Raw genomic sequence first — 15,624 nt, 5'->3', positions numbered from 1 at the left:
CCAGCTCACCATGGGTGTTCTGCTGGAGGAGGTGTCCGTAACCTCGGCTGGCAAGAGTAGCGCACGTGGCCGGGTCCAGGGCCAGGCTAGGGTCAAAGTGCGCCAGCTGCTCCACCATCAGACGCCGCTGACCACGCAGCTGTTCACATAAAGGGGTGTCAGGTAGATCAGCCACATCGAGGCATCCACACAAGGTTCACAAGACGATGAAGGCATGCAGTGATTAACTGGGGTCAGAGGTGGAATGGCAAAAATACAAGAAGACAAAAATAATTGTGCCCGCACCTGAATCGTTTATTTTCCTTTGTATTACTTGCATCGATCCATAAATAGTGTTCATATGCTTTACCACTACACATTGGCTGTAGTGGAGGCAAACCTGACTAATAATTGCGTAGCGAAGCTGACTTTAGGAAACCAGCAGTCATCATGTCGCCGCACCTGAATCGTTTATTTTCATTTGTATTACTGCATCGATCCATAAATAGTGTTCATATGCTTTACCACATAACATGGCTGTAGTGAGGCAAACCTGACTAAATAATTGCGTAGCTAAGCTGACTTTAGGAAACCAGCAGTCATCATGTGATACATGATAGACCCTTGGGCATTTTTTTTTTTTGCGATGAAATTGGGTACACGTTAAACTTCTATTTTGTTTAGGAGCTTTATTGTCATTTTTACATTAGTTTTCTGCTTTGGACACACAGAAAGCGGGCGCACATTGAGTCTGGGGCTCGTTAGAATCGGGCGAATACTTCCAACTGAATCAGCAGTGTGTTTGGATGTTTCTTCTGCATCTAGTTTATTTTAAACGCCTGATAATTAGATCACTTTTGTCGGCCCCGTCAGGGTCAAATTAATCAAAGTTGACTGTATAGGTACATTTAGTGTGCATGAGAAAGCAATAAAACAACAGGCAAACCCCCTGCACCACCTAGAGTGAAACCTCTAGTGCATACTACATCGCCTGAGGCACAGCCGGCAATATCCAGTCGCTGACAGCAGCAGCGTACCTGCGCACAGTGGTAGAGCAGCTCGTACAGGCGCTGCTCCGACAGCATCCGCATCACGACCGACGCATCGTAGTACAGGTTTTCCCGCAGGAACTCCCTGCATGCGCGAGCACGATGAGAACAGCAAACCGGAGAAGGCAAACAATTAACACAGCAGTGCTACAATGTTGGACTAAATAGCATTGCACGACTTTTGAAGTTCGAGACAGTGCAGCATGACGAGGACAAATAGGAAATGAGACAACAGAAGCGCTGACTAACAACAGTGGCTTTAGTGGAGCAGGGCAATGTATATCGTGCACAACCTCACACTGGCATGAAAAAGAACAATGTTTCTTTTTTCAAAATGTTTAAATTAAAGAAGGCTGTGAATAAAACGTAGCAAAAGCAACTCATCAATTTTTTCAAAACTGGAAGTTTTAAAGCCTTAAGTTTTAACACCGCCCCCCCAATCTTTAAACCTACAATCTAGGTTCCAAGTAGGTTCCAAGTAGGGGTTGTAAGTAGAACCTACAATCTAGGTTCTACCTCCCAAGAAACCAATTTCTTGGAAACAGACATCTGAATTTTCTGCTATTGCCTAAGCATTAAGGGGGGATGGTAGGTAAATGGGTCACCTTTGTTCTAGAGTTCTATTTTAAGCACTACTGTATATGTTAACGTGAAATTTTGAATGCTGATAAGGATGCCCTTTAGCTGAAGTTTCTGCAGTTTTTTTGCCCTGGCACCTTTAGCCGTTTCTGTCCATACTTGCTGTTGCAGCTGGCATATTTCCATTTTGTGAAAGGTGCAGACACGCGAGAGCTGAGCCACCTTTGCCCAACGCTTGTGCGCATGCGTGAGCTTGTGAGAGAGAGAAATCTCGAGACTGCACCTAGGTACTACGAAGGAGTATGCACTTTGTTCCATTCGTCCTTAGCCAATGGCAATGGAGAAGGGATGAAATGGGATCACAGCGGCCGATACAGGGAAGCATACAAAACAACAAATTAGCTGTAACATGTCATTATTCTTTGGTCTGGGGCCATTAAAGCAGCATCTACCTAAGCCCCAAATCCCATGCTTTGCGCCGGGTCGCTTCACTCTCCTTGGCAGGAACCCTTCACGTCATGCCTGGTGGTGAAGCATAGGCAAAAAAACTATTGCAGATGTGAAAGGGGAAGATGACATAATAATGCAGATTTAAAAAAACAAAAAAGGAATAAAAACTTTTAACACGCATTCGAACAACTGACCTCACGAGTACGGCACTGTGACCGCTATGCCATGAAAGACGAACGGAGGGAGAGCTTATACCAGAGTATTTATCTGCGGTTGCAAAGTGCAGCTCGGCTAGGAACAAACAGTCGAAAGCGTGTCTGTGTCCGCAGTACCTAGGCACAGTCCCCACATTTTTCTCTCGCAACACATGCATGCACAAGTGTGTCAGGGAAATGCGCATATCTTTCTCATGTCTGTGCCATTGACAAAAGGAAAACGTTCATTGTAGTGCCTTACTCCTCAGGCTGTGTACAATTTTATGGCACTAATACCTAAAATTATTTTTGTCAGTTTACTTTAACAAAACTTCAGCTGTGACTGATGCAGATGTGTTCATTGAACATCTTACAAACCAGAAATGGATACATGTCTCCTGACCTTGTCGATCTTAGTCAATGATCACTCTGGAATTCCAGACAGCATTTTTTTTTTTACCATTGTTAGAAAAATGTGCACAATGTTTTAGAAACAGCACTGCTTTGGTAAGTGGGGCCCCTTGACCAAAGTGAGGAGCAACTGACTGTGCATGCAATTCCCTTGTGTTTGACAATTTCAAACCTGGCACCATCGATATACGTGGTGTCATTGCCCTCCGACATTGGGATATCAGGATTGGTAAGTTCTGAGGCTTTTTGAGGACAACGGCAAGACCATTTTTTACTGCATTCGAGCAAAACTCTGCCTTGCTGCAGCAGCGTGACAACATGTCCCAAAGTGTGAGTATGAACACCAGCCATGACATGCAACAGCTGAGTGCCTACCGTGTTGTGAAAGTGACTACCTTAAGAGAATTCAGAGGATGGTAGAGATGCTGGAAATACTTTGCTGCTAATTGCTACATCTAGAACCATTTCATCATCTAGGCACATTTCACAGCAATAGCCACACTCTCTGACTCAATATTTTGCATGTGCAGAGGTGGTTAAGTATATATTTTTTTTCACGTGCCATTAATTACCGGAAGCCTCGGTCACATCCATTCGATGATGTTATCGAATTTGTACCATTCACAGCTTGTTCATGCTTGTTTGAATGTTTATTTATATCCACCCTCCTTGGGCTAGCACCTCGTCTTCTGCTCATCTTGTAAGAAAGTACTAAATAAATGAAGGAGAGAGGTCGTGCCTGAACGCCTGGAGGACGGCGTCGCGGTCGGCCGTGGCGTGGCGCTTGCTCAGCACCTGCTGCACAAACCCGAGGGCAGCCACGTTGGCAAAGTGGACCCGGTCAGGCACGGGGATCTCTGAGGCCCTCGTGCCGAAACAGCACTTGCACGTAGGCCAACAGCTCCGAAAGGAAGCCCCGGCTCGCAAAGTGGGCCACCCTTTTCAGCTGAGGACACTGCAACGGGACAGAGGAGGGGGTTGGGGCGTGGCTGCCGTATGTACGCCACAAGGCAGAATGCAGCCAACAATGCCACCGAACGAGCTTTTTCACCCACTATATTATTGAGTCGGCTGCCGCTGGAAGATGGAGCATGCTTGTTTTTACAGCAACGCAAACCCATACAAGAAACCTGCGTGTGGCAACATTAAAAAAAATGTAATCTTGTATTAACATTGGAGTGACCATGGCGACAGATGTTAGCTTCTAGGGTTTTCCTTGAAGGCAACGTGGTGACAGCTAGCTTAGCTTCCTTGATATGGGTGCCTCCGTGATAGAAGGTTTAACGTTTCTTTAAAGAAAGTTAAACCTTAAGGTGAGTGTACAAGCGTGCATAACCACATTTCATCATCATGACATTGATGCCGACTCATTGATGCCGACTTCGAGCACTGGGTATATGCCACTCGGTCTGTGATAGTCGCCAATGAACCTCTTCGCTGCAAACTTTGTTTACTGGGTACGTGCCGGTAGGTGTGTGCCCCTCATCAACCAATGTCTTTGTCGCTAACTTTGGTAACTGGATACGTCACACTGGGAATGTGCCGTTCTACAATGACGAAAAAAATGCGGCAGAACCCATCTCACGATGACTGTCGACGGTAATGCGTTAGTGCCTGAATCAATATAATGACACAATGTATGGCCACTGTAGAAACATGATATGTACGAGGCGTGTACTGGAGCAGGACTGCGGCGTGTACTTGCAGCACACCCTCACTCTATCACTGGAACACACTTGCTCAAAAAAAACTGAAAATTTGTGCCAACTCCGCCATCGGAATTCACCATTAGTGTTATGCTTTGTGCGCACAGTGTAATACTTAGAAAGATTATGTAAGTACAATGCACATGTTGGAATCTCTGTGAAGCGAAGCTTTCTTGAGTGGCTACATAAATACTATAAAACTAAACGTGATGCATACAATTGCCTTTATTCTCATCTGTGCAACATGTAATCAACCTCACGCAATGATCAAGTTTATGCACTGTACTGGTCATCCTTAAAGAGATGCCATGTTTATGCACTATACTGCTCCAATCCAAGGCGAGATGCAAACAGCAGTTAATGGAAATGCACACTGTGAGATGTCGACACAGTGATATCACGAGGAGGAAGGTGATGTTTGTTGAGAGAAGAATGCCGAGGACAGATGCATGCCGAGAGAAGTACGACACGAAAGACAGGGGTAAGGTTGAGCCTTACTTTTCACATTTCACTCCTGCTTCCATGGCCTAATGGAAGCTGCATGCACTACGCGACATGACACACACGCCTATTTAACAAGACAGAGGCAGCCACGGTCAGGAAAGTCTGCTAGGGTTTGCTAGGAAAGCTTCGCACAGTGGCGCACCGGTGGGGGGGGGGGGTTTCGGGTGCTGTCACCCCCCCCCCCCCCCCGCGTCCAGCCCCACCAGTCCAACGTGTACCTCTCTTCACATTGTCATTACAACTCAGGAGGTGGCTTTAGGTTGAATCCTCCTGATTAACAAAAATACTCTGTCATTGTCTTGTATTTATTCATTCACTCTTAAGTTCAAAGAGGACCAACCATGTGTTCGATGGCTTTGTGTTGAATTCCACTGAAGCAGCTCTAGGCGGAAAAATGATGCAATTTTCGCCTTTAAGGGGTTGCCATGCAGTTCAACCCCTTTTCTGTATTATTAGGCAAGTATTAGAGGCATTTTATTTGTCGTTGGATTCCTCTGGCTAAAGCAAGGAAATTTCATATTATGCAAAGTGCTTGCTCCCTCCCCCCACAAAAATTTAACCCCCCCCTGGGTGCGCTACTGATCCTGGGTGCGCTACTGGCTTCGCATTAAAGCATATTAAAATTTTAATGGTGTGCTGCTGCAGTTTCCTAGTCAAAAGTTGCATGCGCTCAGCCCCAGTCGCACTTTGGGCTCGGCCATTAGCCAAGCCAGGTTGACGCTTGTACTTGTTGTGAATAAAATACTAACATAAAAGAGACTATGACCCATTGGCACTAGTGCCATCATCACTACTGCCTAGTGTTCCATGAATTAGGGTTGCAGGGTGCCGGTGCACATCACTGACCTTGGACAACTGGTAGAGGCGCACGGCCTGGGGAAACTGTCCGCGCACGAGCTGTGCCTCCGCGGCTGCCTCGTACAGGGAGAACATGTCTAGGTTCAGCAGGGCACCGAGGTGCTCTGCCGAGGACAGCGTTGAGGGGGAACTCGTGAAGCTCAGGAATAGGCGCTCCGCTGAACACCTGTGTGGCAGGGCAGAGCTCCCTTGGCATCGGCAACAACCATCCTCATCATCAACATCATCATCATCAGCCTATAATAAATCCACCGCAGGATGAATGACTCTCACTGCGTTGCAGTCAATCAAAGCCGGCAAATCTCCCATCATACCACCTAATCCTCTGCAGTCACTAACTGCCTTTCCTTTTCCTTGGCAACCAATTGTCACTCTAAATAAGCGCCGGTTATTAGAGTGAATTGCATTACCACATAACATTTTTGTCTCTAAACAACTGCCACTATAACACCACATATGGGCCTACAGATATCGAAGTGACGAATAGCACTGAGGAAACAATTTTTGATTGCCTTGTCTATTCATGAAATGGATAATTAGAAAATAAAGTCACCGAGGTGATTGCTTTTCTCTCATTCTATAGTTACTTATCCCCTGAGTCACCAAATTGCCTATCATACCAATAACACCGACACAACCTCATGTGAGCTAATGACCAAGACTAGAAAGAACAAACAAAAACAAGGGTGTTCTTGGAAAATCTGTACTCCGATATCACTTTCGTCAGCCTAGTGAAGAGTAAATTAACAGAAGGCTAACAAAGGGTACTAACACAAAAGTTGCACATTGAGACAAGTACACTTACTTGGACTTGCAGGCATAGATGCCGTATCGTGTCACCACCAAGCAGCCATCCAGAAAGGTCTCGGAACTCAGTGGCACCTCGTCGGTGTCCTTAATGTCTTCACTCGCAGCTGCATAAAGTTTGTTTGCTTTTGCAGACCAAGTTCCTAGGTCACGAACTATTAAATTCTCTTAGCCAATAACCCTTGGGAGCATATTCACTAGTGAAATGGAAAAAATTATGATACATTAGAAAAAACTGAGCTGGAATGAGATCAAATTGTCTACTTTCGAGTTTCTTTCACACAGCAAGTAGTCACATCTTCTCATAATGAAGTCGCATCCAATGCAAAAATACTTTCATTATATTTGATATTGGTAATAAGCATACACGCTGACAATGGCAAAACAAATTCATGATCAAGTATATATAAAAAAAAAAACGCAAGCATAATCCATCCAATGAACAAGCAAATTGTTTCCCATTAATGATGATGGTCCAGCAACGGCTTGGCATGTGAACAATGCTGAACTCAAAATCCAAGCATGGCGCTGTCGTTAATACGGAACCACCCGATTGGTGTGATGACACAAAATCAGCACATTGGCTGGCCAGCTGTGGGCCAGCAAACTCAAAGTGCTGGCTAAAACACACACATGTGTCCAGAATTTACCACTATATAAGATGATCTTAGCAAGCATTAGTTAATAGCTTGCAATGTTAGTTTATTAATAATGACAGCGAAGCTAACAAATATTAGCTTTGCTGTCACCAATACTGTCTCGACTCTTGCATTCTGGTTTCCTTTAATCAGTAAAATACTCACTGAAATAAAGTATGACCATCCAAATTCTAGATTTACCCTGTTATATCCATCAATTAGTAATAGCCAATAATTTGCAACACTTTATAATTTGTTGTCTTACATAATTCGTTATATCAAAATTCAACTATTGCATCTGCATGAGATGTGGTGAGGAAGGGCAGATAAATGTTGATTCAAAGCAGTGTTACCAGCCCTTTCTCTCGTGCGTATCACCTACGACAGCAGTTGACAATTATGACTCCAATGATTTATTTTTCCTAATTGCGATATTCATTTTCACGCTCAGCTGCCGATTTCAATCATTGCAAAATTTCACGAAGACTAACAGGTTACAGGCACAAAGACCTATCAAAACCGGATTAAGAGCGCAAGTAGTAATAAGTCACTTGCCATCAGTTCCAGCTGTTGCTGCTGCCTGCGACTGGTGACAGGGCCTCGAGCAACGGTAAATGGCCAGAGTGGGCTCTTTAATGACGAACCTCTGCAGGGCGGGGTCGATGCACTCTTTCTGCAACAGATCACAACAAATGTACCAAAAGTATGCACAGGTTATGGTTGATATACATTGGAATTTTTAGGAATTTCAGGTTGGAATAAACTAAATTCTACTGGTATTAGCTGTCTGCATTCTTTTCACTTGCCTAAAACCTTAAGTGATTTCAAATTATCATCAAAAGTTACTTTTTTATTGAAATGAAAATAAAAGAGATGCAGTCACCCTGCAATGGTGACAGCCACTCCTTTTCACATAATTGTAACAATAATAATAATAAAAAGGAATTTGAAAGATAAGAGGAAACTAAGTCTAGAGCATACAGTTGTGTACAAAAATGAACCTATAGAGATGAAAGTCTAGGACGAGTTGCACCACACTGAGTTCTTGCAGATAAGCGTATGCAGACTTCCAAACACATACAAAATAATGCATACACAGAGACATGATAGTCAAAAGCATGCTTCATCCCAGTCACAGCAAAAAAATAGAGTATGACACACATAATATACAGCACACATAAACAGAAATAATGGAAATAATAAAAAAAAGGTGGCCTTATTTTGGTTCTCTTTTTTGATGACATATTTTCAAACTTCTTTGTTTCATCACTTTCGGTGGAAGAATCGATAACAGTGTCATCATCCTCTTCGCTTGAAGAAGAAAACTCCACTTTGTCGCCTTCACTGTCCCTTTCGCTTTTGGAGTCAGTGTCTCTCTCTTTCTTTCTTTTTTTTTTTTTGCATGTGCAACTCATGCTCAAGCTGTGAATAGGAGATGCAGTCTTTCAAAATTTCCTGCCAGAACAAAGAGTGCAACAAACAGGGCCTTCGAGCACTGAACCGGTGCTTCCATCTATGTAGTAGAAAAAAAAATTAAGTAGAGGCATTCCGTTCATCCAAACTGCTTTGAGCATGGACAAGCTGAGTTCATCAAAGTAATGTTTACCAGTATCGAGTTCATGAGCTAAGCACTTAAGCACCTGGTTAAAGAAACATAAAGACATCATTTCTTAACCCAATTCTATGCTAGAATTAAGCTATTTGTGCATTTTGCTAATTGCTCCCAATGTTTCTATACCAGCTTTTGTACATGTGGGTTATTTTTTGCTTGGGACCCTTAGAGAATATTGTGATAGCAAATTAGTAGAGAGCTATAAGGAGTAGGGATAGTAGTTTTATCGGCTGCATAAACTTGATACATTTGCTTACTAACTGAATTAACAAGCGTGGTGTCAACGCGCACAAGCAAACAAAAATAGACTCGATGACCACAGACAACCACTTTCAAAACGCGGGCGTGGGGAAACGCGGCCGCCGCAGCGAGCGAAGGTTCGTGCGGTCTATTGCTTCAACAGAAACTGAGCGGCGTAAGCACAGTGCATACAAAGGTCAGAGCCGTGTGGAGATTGCTTTCAAGATACGGTGCACGCGACAACACCGGCCGACAGCCGGCACAGGCGCGAACGCATTTGTTGACAGAGTAGAAGCCACCTCCCCCCCCCCCCTTTCACTCCCGTGCTGCCTTCCCGCTTTGCTCCTTTCGCATGGGAGATTGGGTTGCCAGTTCCCCTTGCAACCGGTTGCAAGATACGCATTTGGTGCCGCAGCACAGCGTCGCCCCCTCCGTCTCCGTCTATGACCCCCACAGCCTTCCGCGCGATAGAAGTCGCGTTTGCTCTTCGCTGTGCGTTCGCTCTACGTGAAGGCGCGCGGCGATGATTTTATTGCCCTTGGACTCATGCTCCACGTCTCATGCTCCTCCTCCGCATCGCCCTCGTTGATTTCCTCTCCTATCGGTGGGTGCACCTCATTGAGAAGCGTGCACGCTACCACCCGTGTAGGCGAGATTTTCCTGCAGAAGCTGCATTATAACCGGTATTTCGTCTCACGCGACTGCACTGTAAGCGGTATGCGTATACATGGAGTGCTATGGGAAAAGGCGAGATTTTCCTGCAGAAGCTGCATTATAACCGGTATTTCGTCTCACGCGACTGCACTGTAAGCGGTATGCGTATACATGGAGTGCTATGGGAAAATTAACGGGAGTCTGAAAAGACCGTACTCTATCCAGTCCTGCACTATAAGCGGTTACGTTATAAGTGGTCTACACTGTAGTTCTGTAGCTGTAAGCTTTTCGTGTTTGTGAAGATAAGAAAAATGTGGGAAAACTGTTCACGTGGTGTTTAAAAAATGTAGTATTAAAATGTGCGTGTTTAAATTTTTAATGGGGAGAATTATGTGCGCCTGAAGGTGATGTGGTGGCACATGACAAACATCCTGGATTGGCGAGAGCTGGCTGCATTTAGCAAAGAAAATGGAGAACAAGGTGGGTAGTTTGTTTCTGGAATCCCAAGCCTGCACATCCAGCTATGAAATCTCACTCTTTTCACTCCGCCCATATTGTACGGTTACAGCCAAGAAAGAGAGCGTGGCAAGCTTTGCAAATGAATAAGTGGACAAAAAAAATATCACAATGTATTGAGTAAATTACATGTAATAGTAATACATGGTACAAAAAAGCAGGCATGCAAAAGACATATACAAGAGCAACAAGGGCTACACAAACATCAACCGTCTACTGAAAGGTTGCACAATGGTGGCAAAAAACCGGAAGACACAAAAACAATCTTCACATGCTCCAAAGAAAGGCATCGCCAACTCACCAGTAATGTAATAATTCCTCTTTATGCAAAATAATTGAGGGCTGACCTGTATTTGTACTGCTGCTATTACTGATACGCCAAGCCTCGACCATAAGATGCACTTTCTCATTTTTTATTTCTGAATGGAACTTCACTGTCTGCAAATTTGGGAGTAGACTTCCAATCTCAACAGTGCATCGAAAGGTTAGACTTGCAGCTACCAACTTGCTCAGCACTCTGTCGTTATAAGACGAGTCATAAGCAAGGCCTACCACCAACAACCAACTAGCACAAAAGTAGATGAATAAACAAATGCCCTGCAATGTTTCAAGAAACTGCACAGGTAAATGCTATTCACGAGATAACCTCCTGGACCAATATTGTTCGTGCTTTCCAATCAACCCACACCAGTAAATGCCTTAAGAGTAATATATTCACACAGTATTTTATCTTGCATGAGAAGGTATTGATATATTTAGAAGTGATCGGCAGTGGCACATTAAAACATTCTGCTAGGTCCTTTCATATGCGCACACTGTTTATATCAACTAGGAATCAAAGTAGCACGGAAATGGCAATTATGGTTTTTGAACCAACGAAAAAAGAATGAAAGTGCTGTCTAAAAAAAATAATTCACCCAAAAGACTAGAACTTTTCAGATGATGTTTTAAACATACGCAGGTGCAACACATTGTTCCTTCCACTGGGCAGAAGGAACGGCTACCCAGCAGCTACCAGGCATCTCACAACCAGGCGAGCACAACTGGTGGCTTTGCACCTCAATGTTCCACGAGATGGCACCAACAAGAAACCGTCAGCAGTGGTCAGCGCTCAGTGAAATATTAGAAAGCATTAGCTTGACGTTTACTGCTCAGACCAGAGCATACACACAGCAGCCCAGCAGGAAGGCTAGTGTGCTTCTAGTGTGCACGCATGCAACACTCATGGCACCAGTGGTAGGCATAACACTGCCCTTGCTCTGCCACCAAGGCGATTAAGTGTAGTGTTGACAGTGCGTCCACTTCGCTTTCATCGTTTTTGCAGTCAAACGCCCTCTGCATCTCTGGGGAGGGTCTAACCCTATTCGTGCGAGCCACACATGTGCCGTCAGTGGGACAGCCCCACAATGGCAGCAGTGCAGACAGCACGATTGCGCCTCGAGCGTCCTTATACAATTGCTCTCGTAATTAAATGCACATTAACCAACTCGCCCAATTGTCCACTTTGTTAAATTGCAAGGACAGACATGAGGTACAACACTCGGCGCTGTGCGTTGTCCTGCCTTATGTGCATCTCTGTCATACTTGGCGTTACTCAGATTTGCAGTATGACCACCCGACTAGCCCAAATTGCTGCCTTGGTTTATTTCCAGTTTTACAAAAAATATATGAAGTGGAAACAGCATGGTCTTTTTAGGGTTAAATATCAACAATGATTGCAGTTTTACAAGGTGCTTTGTGTTCCACACCAATCGTAATGCAGATTGTCACTGCCAGTGATCAACCTTTTCAACAACAACCTCAGCAGCAATACCAAAGCCACAAAGCGACAGTGGCAGGCAAACGTCAGTTACCACCAGCAATTTTTTTATGCAACTGCTTTCACACATATCCCAAAAACGTTAGATTAGCAGTAGCTTAAGAATATGCTGCAACAAAATGTACTAATAGAACACGAGTAAAAATATGGTGAATGGTTTTCTAATGTGTCAGTCAATGTAGAAACAGTAGACCAACAAACACGGCTTATCGGTGAAGCTGCACTTTACACGTGCACTGCAAATGACAAAATGACTAACACAAACCAAAGCATGAACCACAACACTGGAAGTGACTATCCGGGTCATGTCTGTCTTCTAGTTACTGTCTGCACACACTTTAAAGATGTAGAAGCAGGGCTTATTGAAACCTAGAGAGCTAGCCGATTGACGCAAATGCATAAAATTAGAAATGCACTCTGACAACTCTACAGATTGGCGCCAACAGTGCACAATGAGAAACTGTACCACATTTTTTTAAGCCTGCATACAGTCACACGCAGGCATAAGCACAGGTAGCCACGAGCACACGACAGGGACTGAACTGGCTCTGACCTTTTTCGTGGTGATGCTGGCAAAATCGAGGGCACTTTTGGAGAACAGGTGTAGCTGGGTGTCGGGTGATCCGGTGTCACCAGCAGCTGCCACAATGAGCAATTGGTCCGTGAGCACAGCATGGCGTGCACCCGTCACAGGCACACTGTAGAGGCACGATGCACGCCGGGCCACGTCTCCACCGTCATAGAGCTGTGTGGCAGCAAAAACATCACATGCGATGATGACAGGACCGAGAGAAAGACTGACTGACACTGGCACATGATGGCATGAACAGCTGCAGGGTGTAAGAAAAGGAGACTTCTTATTTAGCTGTGCGACCAACTGCCAACTTGTTGGTGCATTTCGCATAAGTATCACACAAAAGAATTCGGAGTATGCCACACTACTTCAATTCACGAGACTACACTCACGAACAACCTAAGCCTCGGAGAACTTAAGCCTGCGGTCAAAGTCCGCAGTTGAGGAGGAGGTTGCAGAGAGTGAGGTTTCGGAAGGTGCACTTGGCATAGTATGATGCATCGAAATGTTGCTTGGCTAGGTGGCGCCACCTATTGACCCTTTTTGTAAACACCAGCAGTTTAGTGACATCAGAGAATGGTTAAAGCACCGAGTAAGAAATGACAAATATCTAGACAAAAAAGGAGTGCTTCAGTACTGTTGCACGCACGGGAGTACTGGGAAGTGGGTTCTTGAGAATGACATCTTTACTAGAGAGCCAGGACATCCTGAAGACAGGCCTGTACTACACTTTACTTTTTGCATCATTTTCTTTCTTACGAAAGCTTTGCTCTTGCTATGAATTATGAATTCGCCATTGCAGAAGCCTAATTTTTCAATCTAGCTCAACTAGTATTTGTCCCTTATGTCTTCAACCTGTGTCAGTTTTTTGTGCTAGTAAACATGCATTTAAACAGAAACCAAATAGCCCAACTTATTACCCTTACTGCATTAATATTTTCCTTTAGTGTCCCCATAAGTACACAAGTGAGGGCCGACGCTGAGGTTTCAGAAGGTGCGGTTGCCAAGAGCATCGAAGTGCTGCTGCTTGAGTGGGTGGCATTACCATTCCATGTTTCACGTAACGACAGCTTGGAGGCACTATGTAACTATTGATGCAGCAAGCAAGTGCAAGTGGACAGTGACAACACGCTCTGTTTCACCTCAAGTTGGCCCGCGGCTGCGTCCAGCACAAGCAGGCACTGGCGGCCCTGGATCGTCTGCTTGTCCACAAGCGTGTCCCGGCCAAGCTTGGACACGCGCCGAGGTTGCTGGGGAGGACTCTTGTCTGCAATTACAATTAATTTATTTCTAAGCAAGGAGACGCATGATATATGCAAATGATCTGACACACATGTTGGAATCTACACGAAGCGAAACGTTTGTGAAGCGGTGAATTAAATGCTATATGTAACGTAATTTACACAATTAAATGGATACAATTGTCCTTACTTTAACTGTTTCCCTACTATGGGGAAAATAGGTGTTTTTTGTATGTTACGGCAGATGTGTTTTTCTGAAGGAGCTTCAGTTAAACCTGCTTATAATGAAGCTCCATATAACGAATTCCTGGATATAACGAAGTTTCTCTATACCCCGCTGTTACTCCATAGAAGCACATGTATTTGAGACCTCAGCGGGAGACCCCCTCGAAATAACGAATTTTCCCCGCCGACAACCTAGAGATTTTGCCCCAAATTTTGTCATATTTGCGTGAGCGGCAACCCGAAGCACCTTCTCCACCGCAACGGAATGTGAAGCGGCGGCGTCGCGCTTGGCGCATTCGAATTCACGGCGACTGCGAGGCGAGAGTGAGCACGAGGCGGGCCTGCATCCCTCGACCCAGCGATCTTGCTGCCGCGGGCGTGACCTTTCCCCTCCTTTCATTCAAACCTGAACCCGCCGCTTGCTGCAGCTGGCCTAGCCCGCCAAACTGGCACTCTCCTTTCCCAGTTGATGTTGCCGCAGCGAAAAAAAAATACTTTTTTTTTTCAACCCACTGGCAGCGCCACTCTTTGGTTACTGCGCAAGTCTCTGCGCTTTACTTCACTAACCTGACACTAGGTGACACTATACGACGCTACAACACCATCGTGTCGCTCGCTCTTCATTTCCGACGCCTCACACTTGTGCAAAACGACACGTGTCCACGCATCCAGTACCTGGTGTGACATTCCAAGAATGAGTGCTTCGACAAAGAAATGCAAGATACATAAAGGATTTTTTTCCCTCTCTTTTGGTCACGGAAAACGGGTGCTCATTACAATCGAGGGCGCGTTGGAATCGAGTAAATACGGTAAGCGTTTCTTTTTCTAATTTTCCTGCCGAACCTGCATATAACAAAATTCTCTTTATAACGAAGTTTTTCGGGAATTAATTTCTTTATATCCAGTTTTGACTGTACTACACTCAATATTTAATCTAATACATAAACAGAAAGCAAAATGATTGTACTTTTCACGCATAAAAGTTTTATTAACAAGATGTATGTCATAAAAACGATATCAATAGTTAAAATCAAGATTGTGCGATAAAATTGAACAAAGTTTGTAAAGACATGCTTGTATCTACTAAGAAAAAAATGTTACGAAAATTATGAGATATACAAAACGTACTGCTATCTATTAGGCACTATCTCCGAAAAAATCAAAATTTTTCATTGAACAGGTATTTCGCTACAAAAGTTTAACTGCAGCCGCTACAGTTGGGTGTGCAGGGCTGCGGCCGCCGACGCTCGGGCTGGTTTGCGTCGTCGTTGCTTTCAGACTCAAAGTCCGACGAAAAGTCAGCGTCCACTGACTCACTGCTATTGGATGTATTGATAAGATCAGCCGCAGAGGCAGTGGCCTCACGATATCTGCGATCTCCCGAAGCACGCGCTCCGTTTCCGGAGCCGGACATTTTTTCGTTCTCCTTTGATGATCACGAAACTTCGGAACGCGTTTGAAAATCACCGCCTTGCGGAAAAAAGCGTACTGCTTACAAAAATAAAATATAGTTCTCCTCCTTCACATCCGATAGTGCAGTATGTCTGTGAGTGGCACGGAAGGCATAG

At 44.6% G+C, this 15,624-nt stretch overlaps 1 protein-coding gene across 1 annotated transcript in view; it reads right to left on the bottom strand.

Annotated features, from left to right (window-relative positions):
• LOC119466504 (uncharacterized) overlaps positions 1–15,624 on the bottom strand; it is a 122,425-nt gene that overhangs the window by 79,430 nt on the left and 27,371 nt on the right. The window contains 9 exon segments of the mRNA XM_049657416.1: positions 10–139; positions 1,017–1,113; positions 3,402–3,538; positions 3,540–3,617; positions 5,719–5,896; positions 6,536–6,662; positions 7,770–7,848; positions 12,570–12,761; positions 13,733–13,857. Of these exon segments, the coding sequence (XP_049513373.1) occupies positions 10–139; positions 1,017–1,113; positions 3,402–3,538; positions 3,540–3,617; positions 5,719–5,896; positions 6,536–6,662; positions 7,770–7,848; positions 12,570–12,761; positions 13,733–13,857 (1,143 nt within the window).

The sequence above is a fragment of the Dermacentor silvarum genome, chromosome 10 (genome assembly GCF_013339745.2).
Source record: "Dermacentor silvarum isolate Dsil-2018 chromosome 10, BIME_Dsil_1.4, whole genome shotgun sequence".
NCBI lineage: Eukaryota > Metazoa > Arthropoda > Arachnida > Ixodida > Ixodidae > Dermacentor > Dermacentor silvarum.
This window is presented reverse-complemented; position numbering and strand designations above follow the sequence as displayed.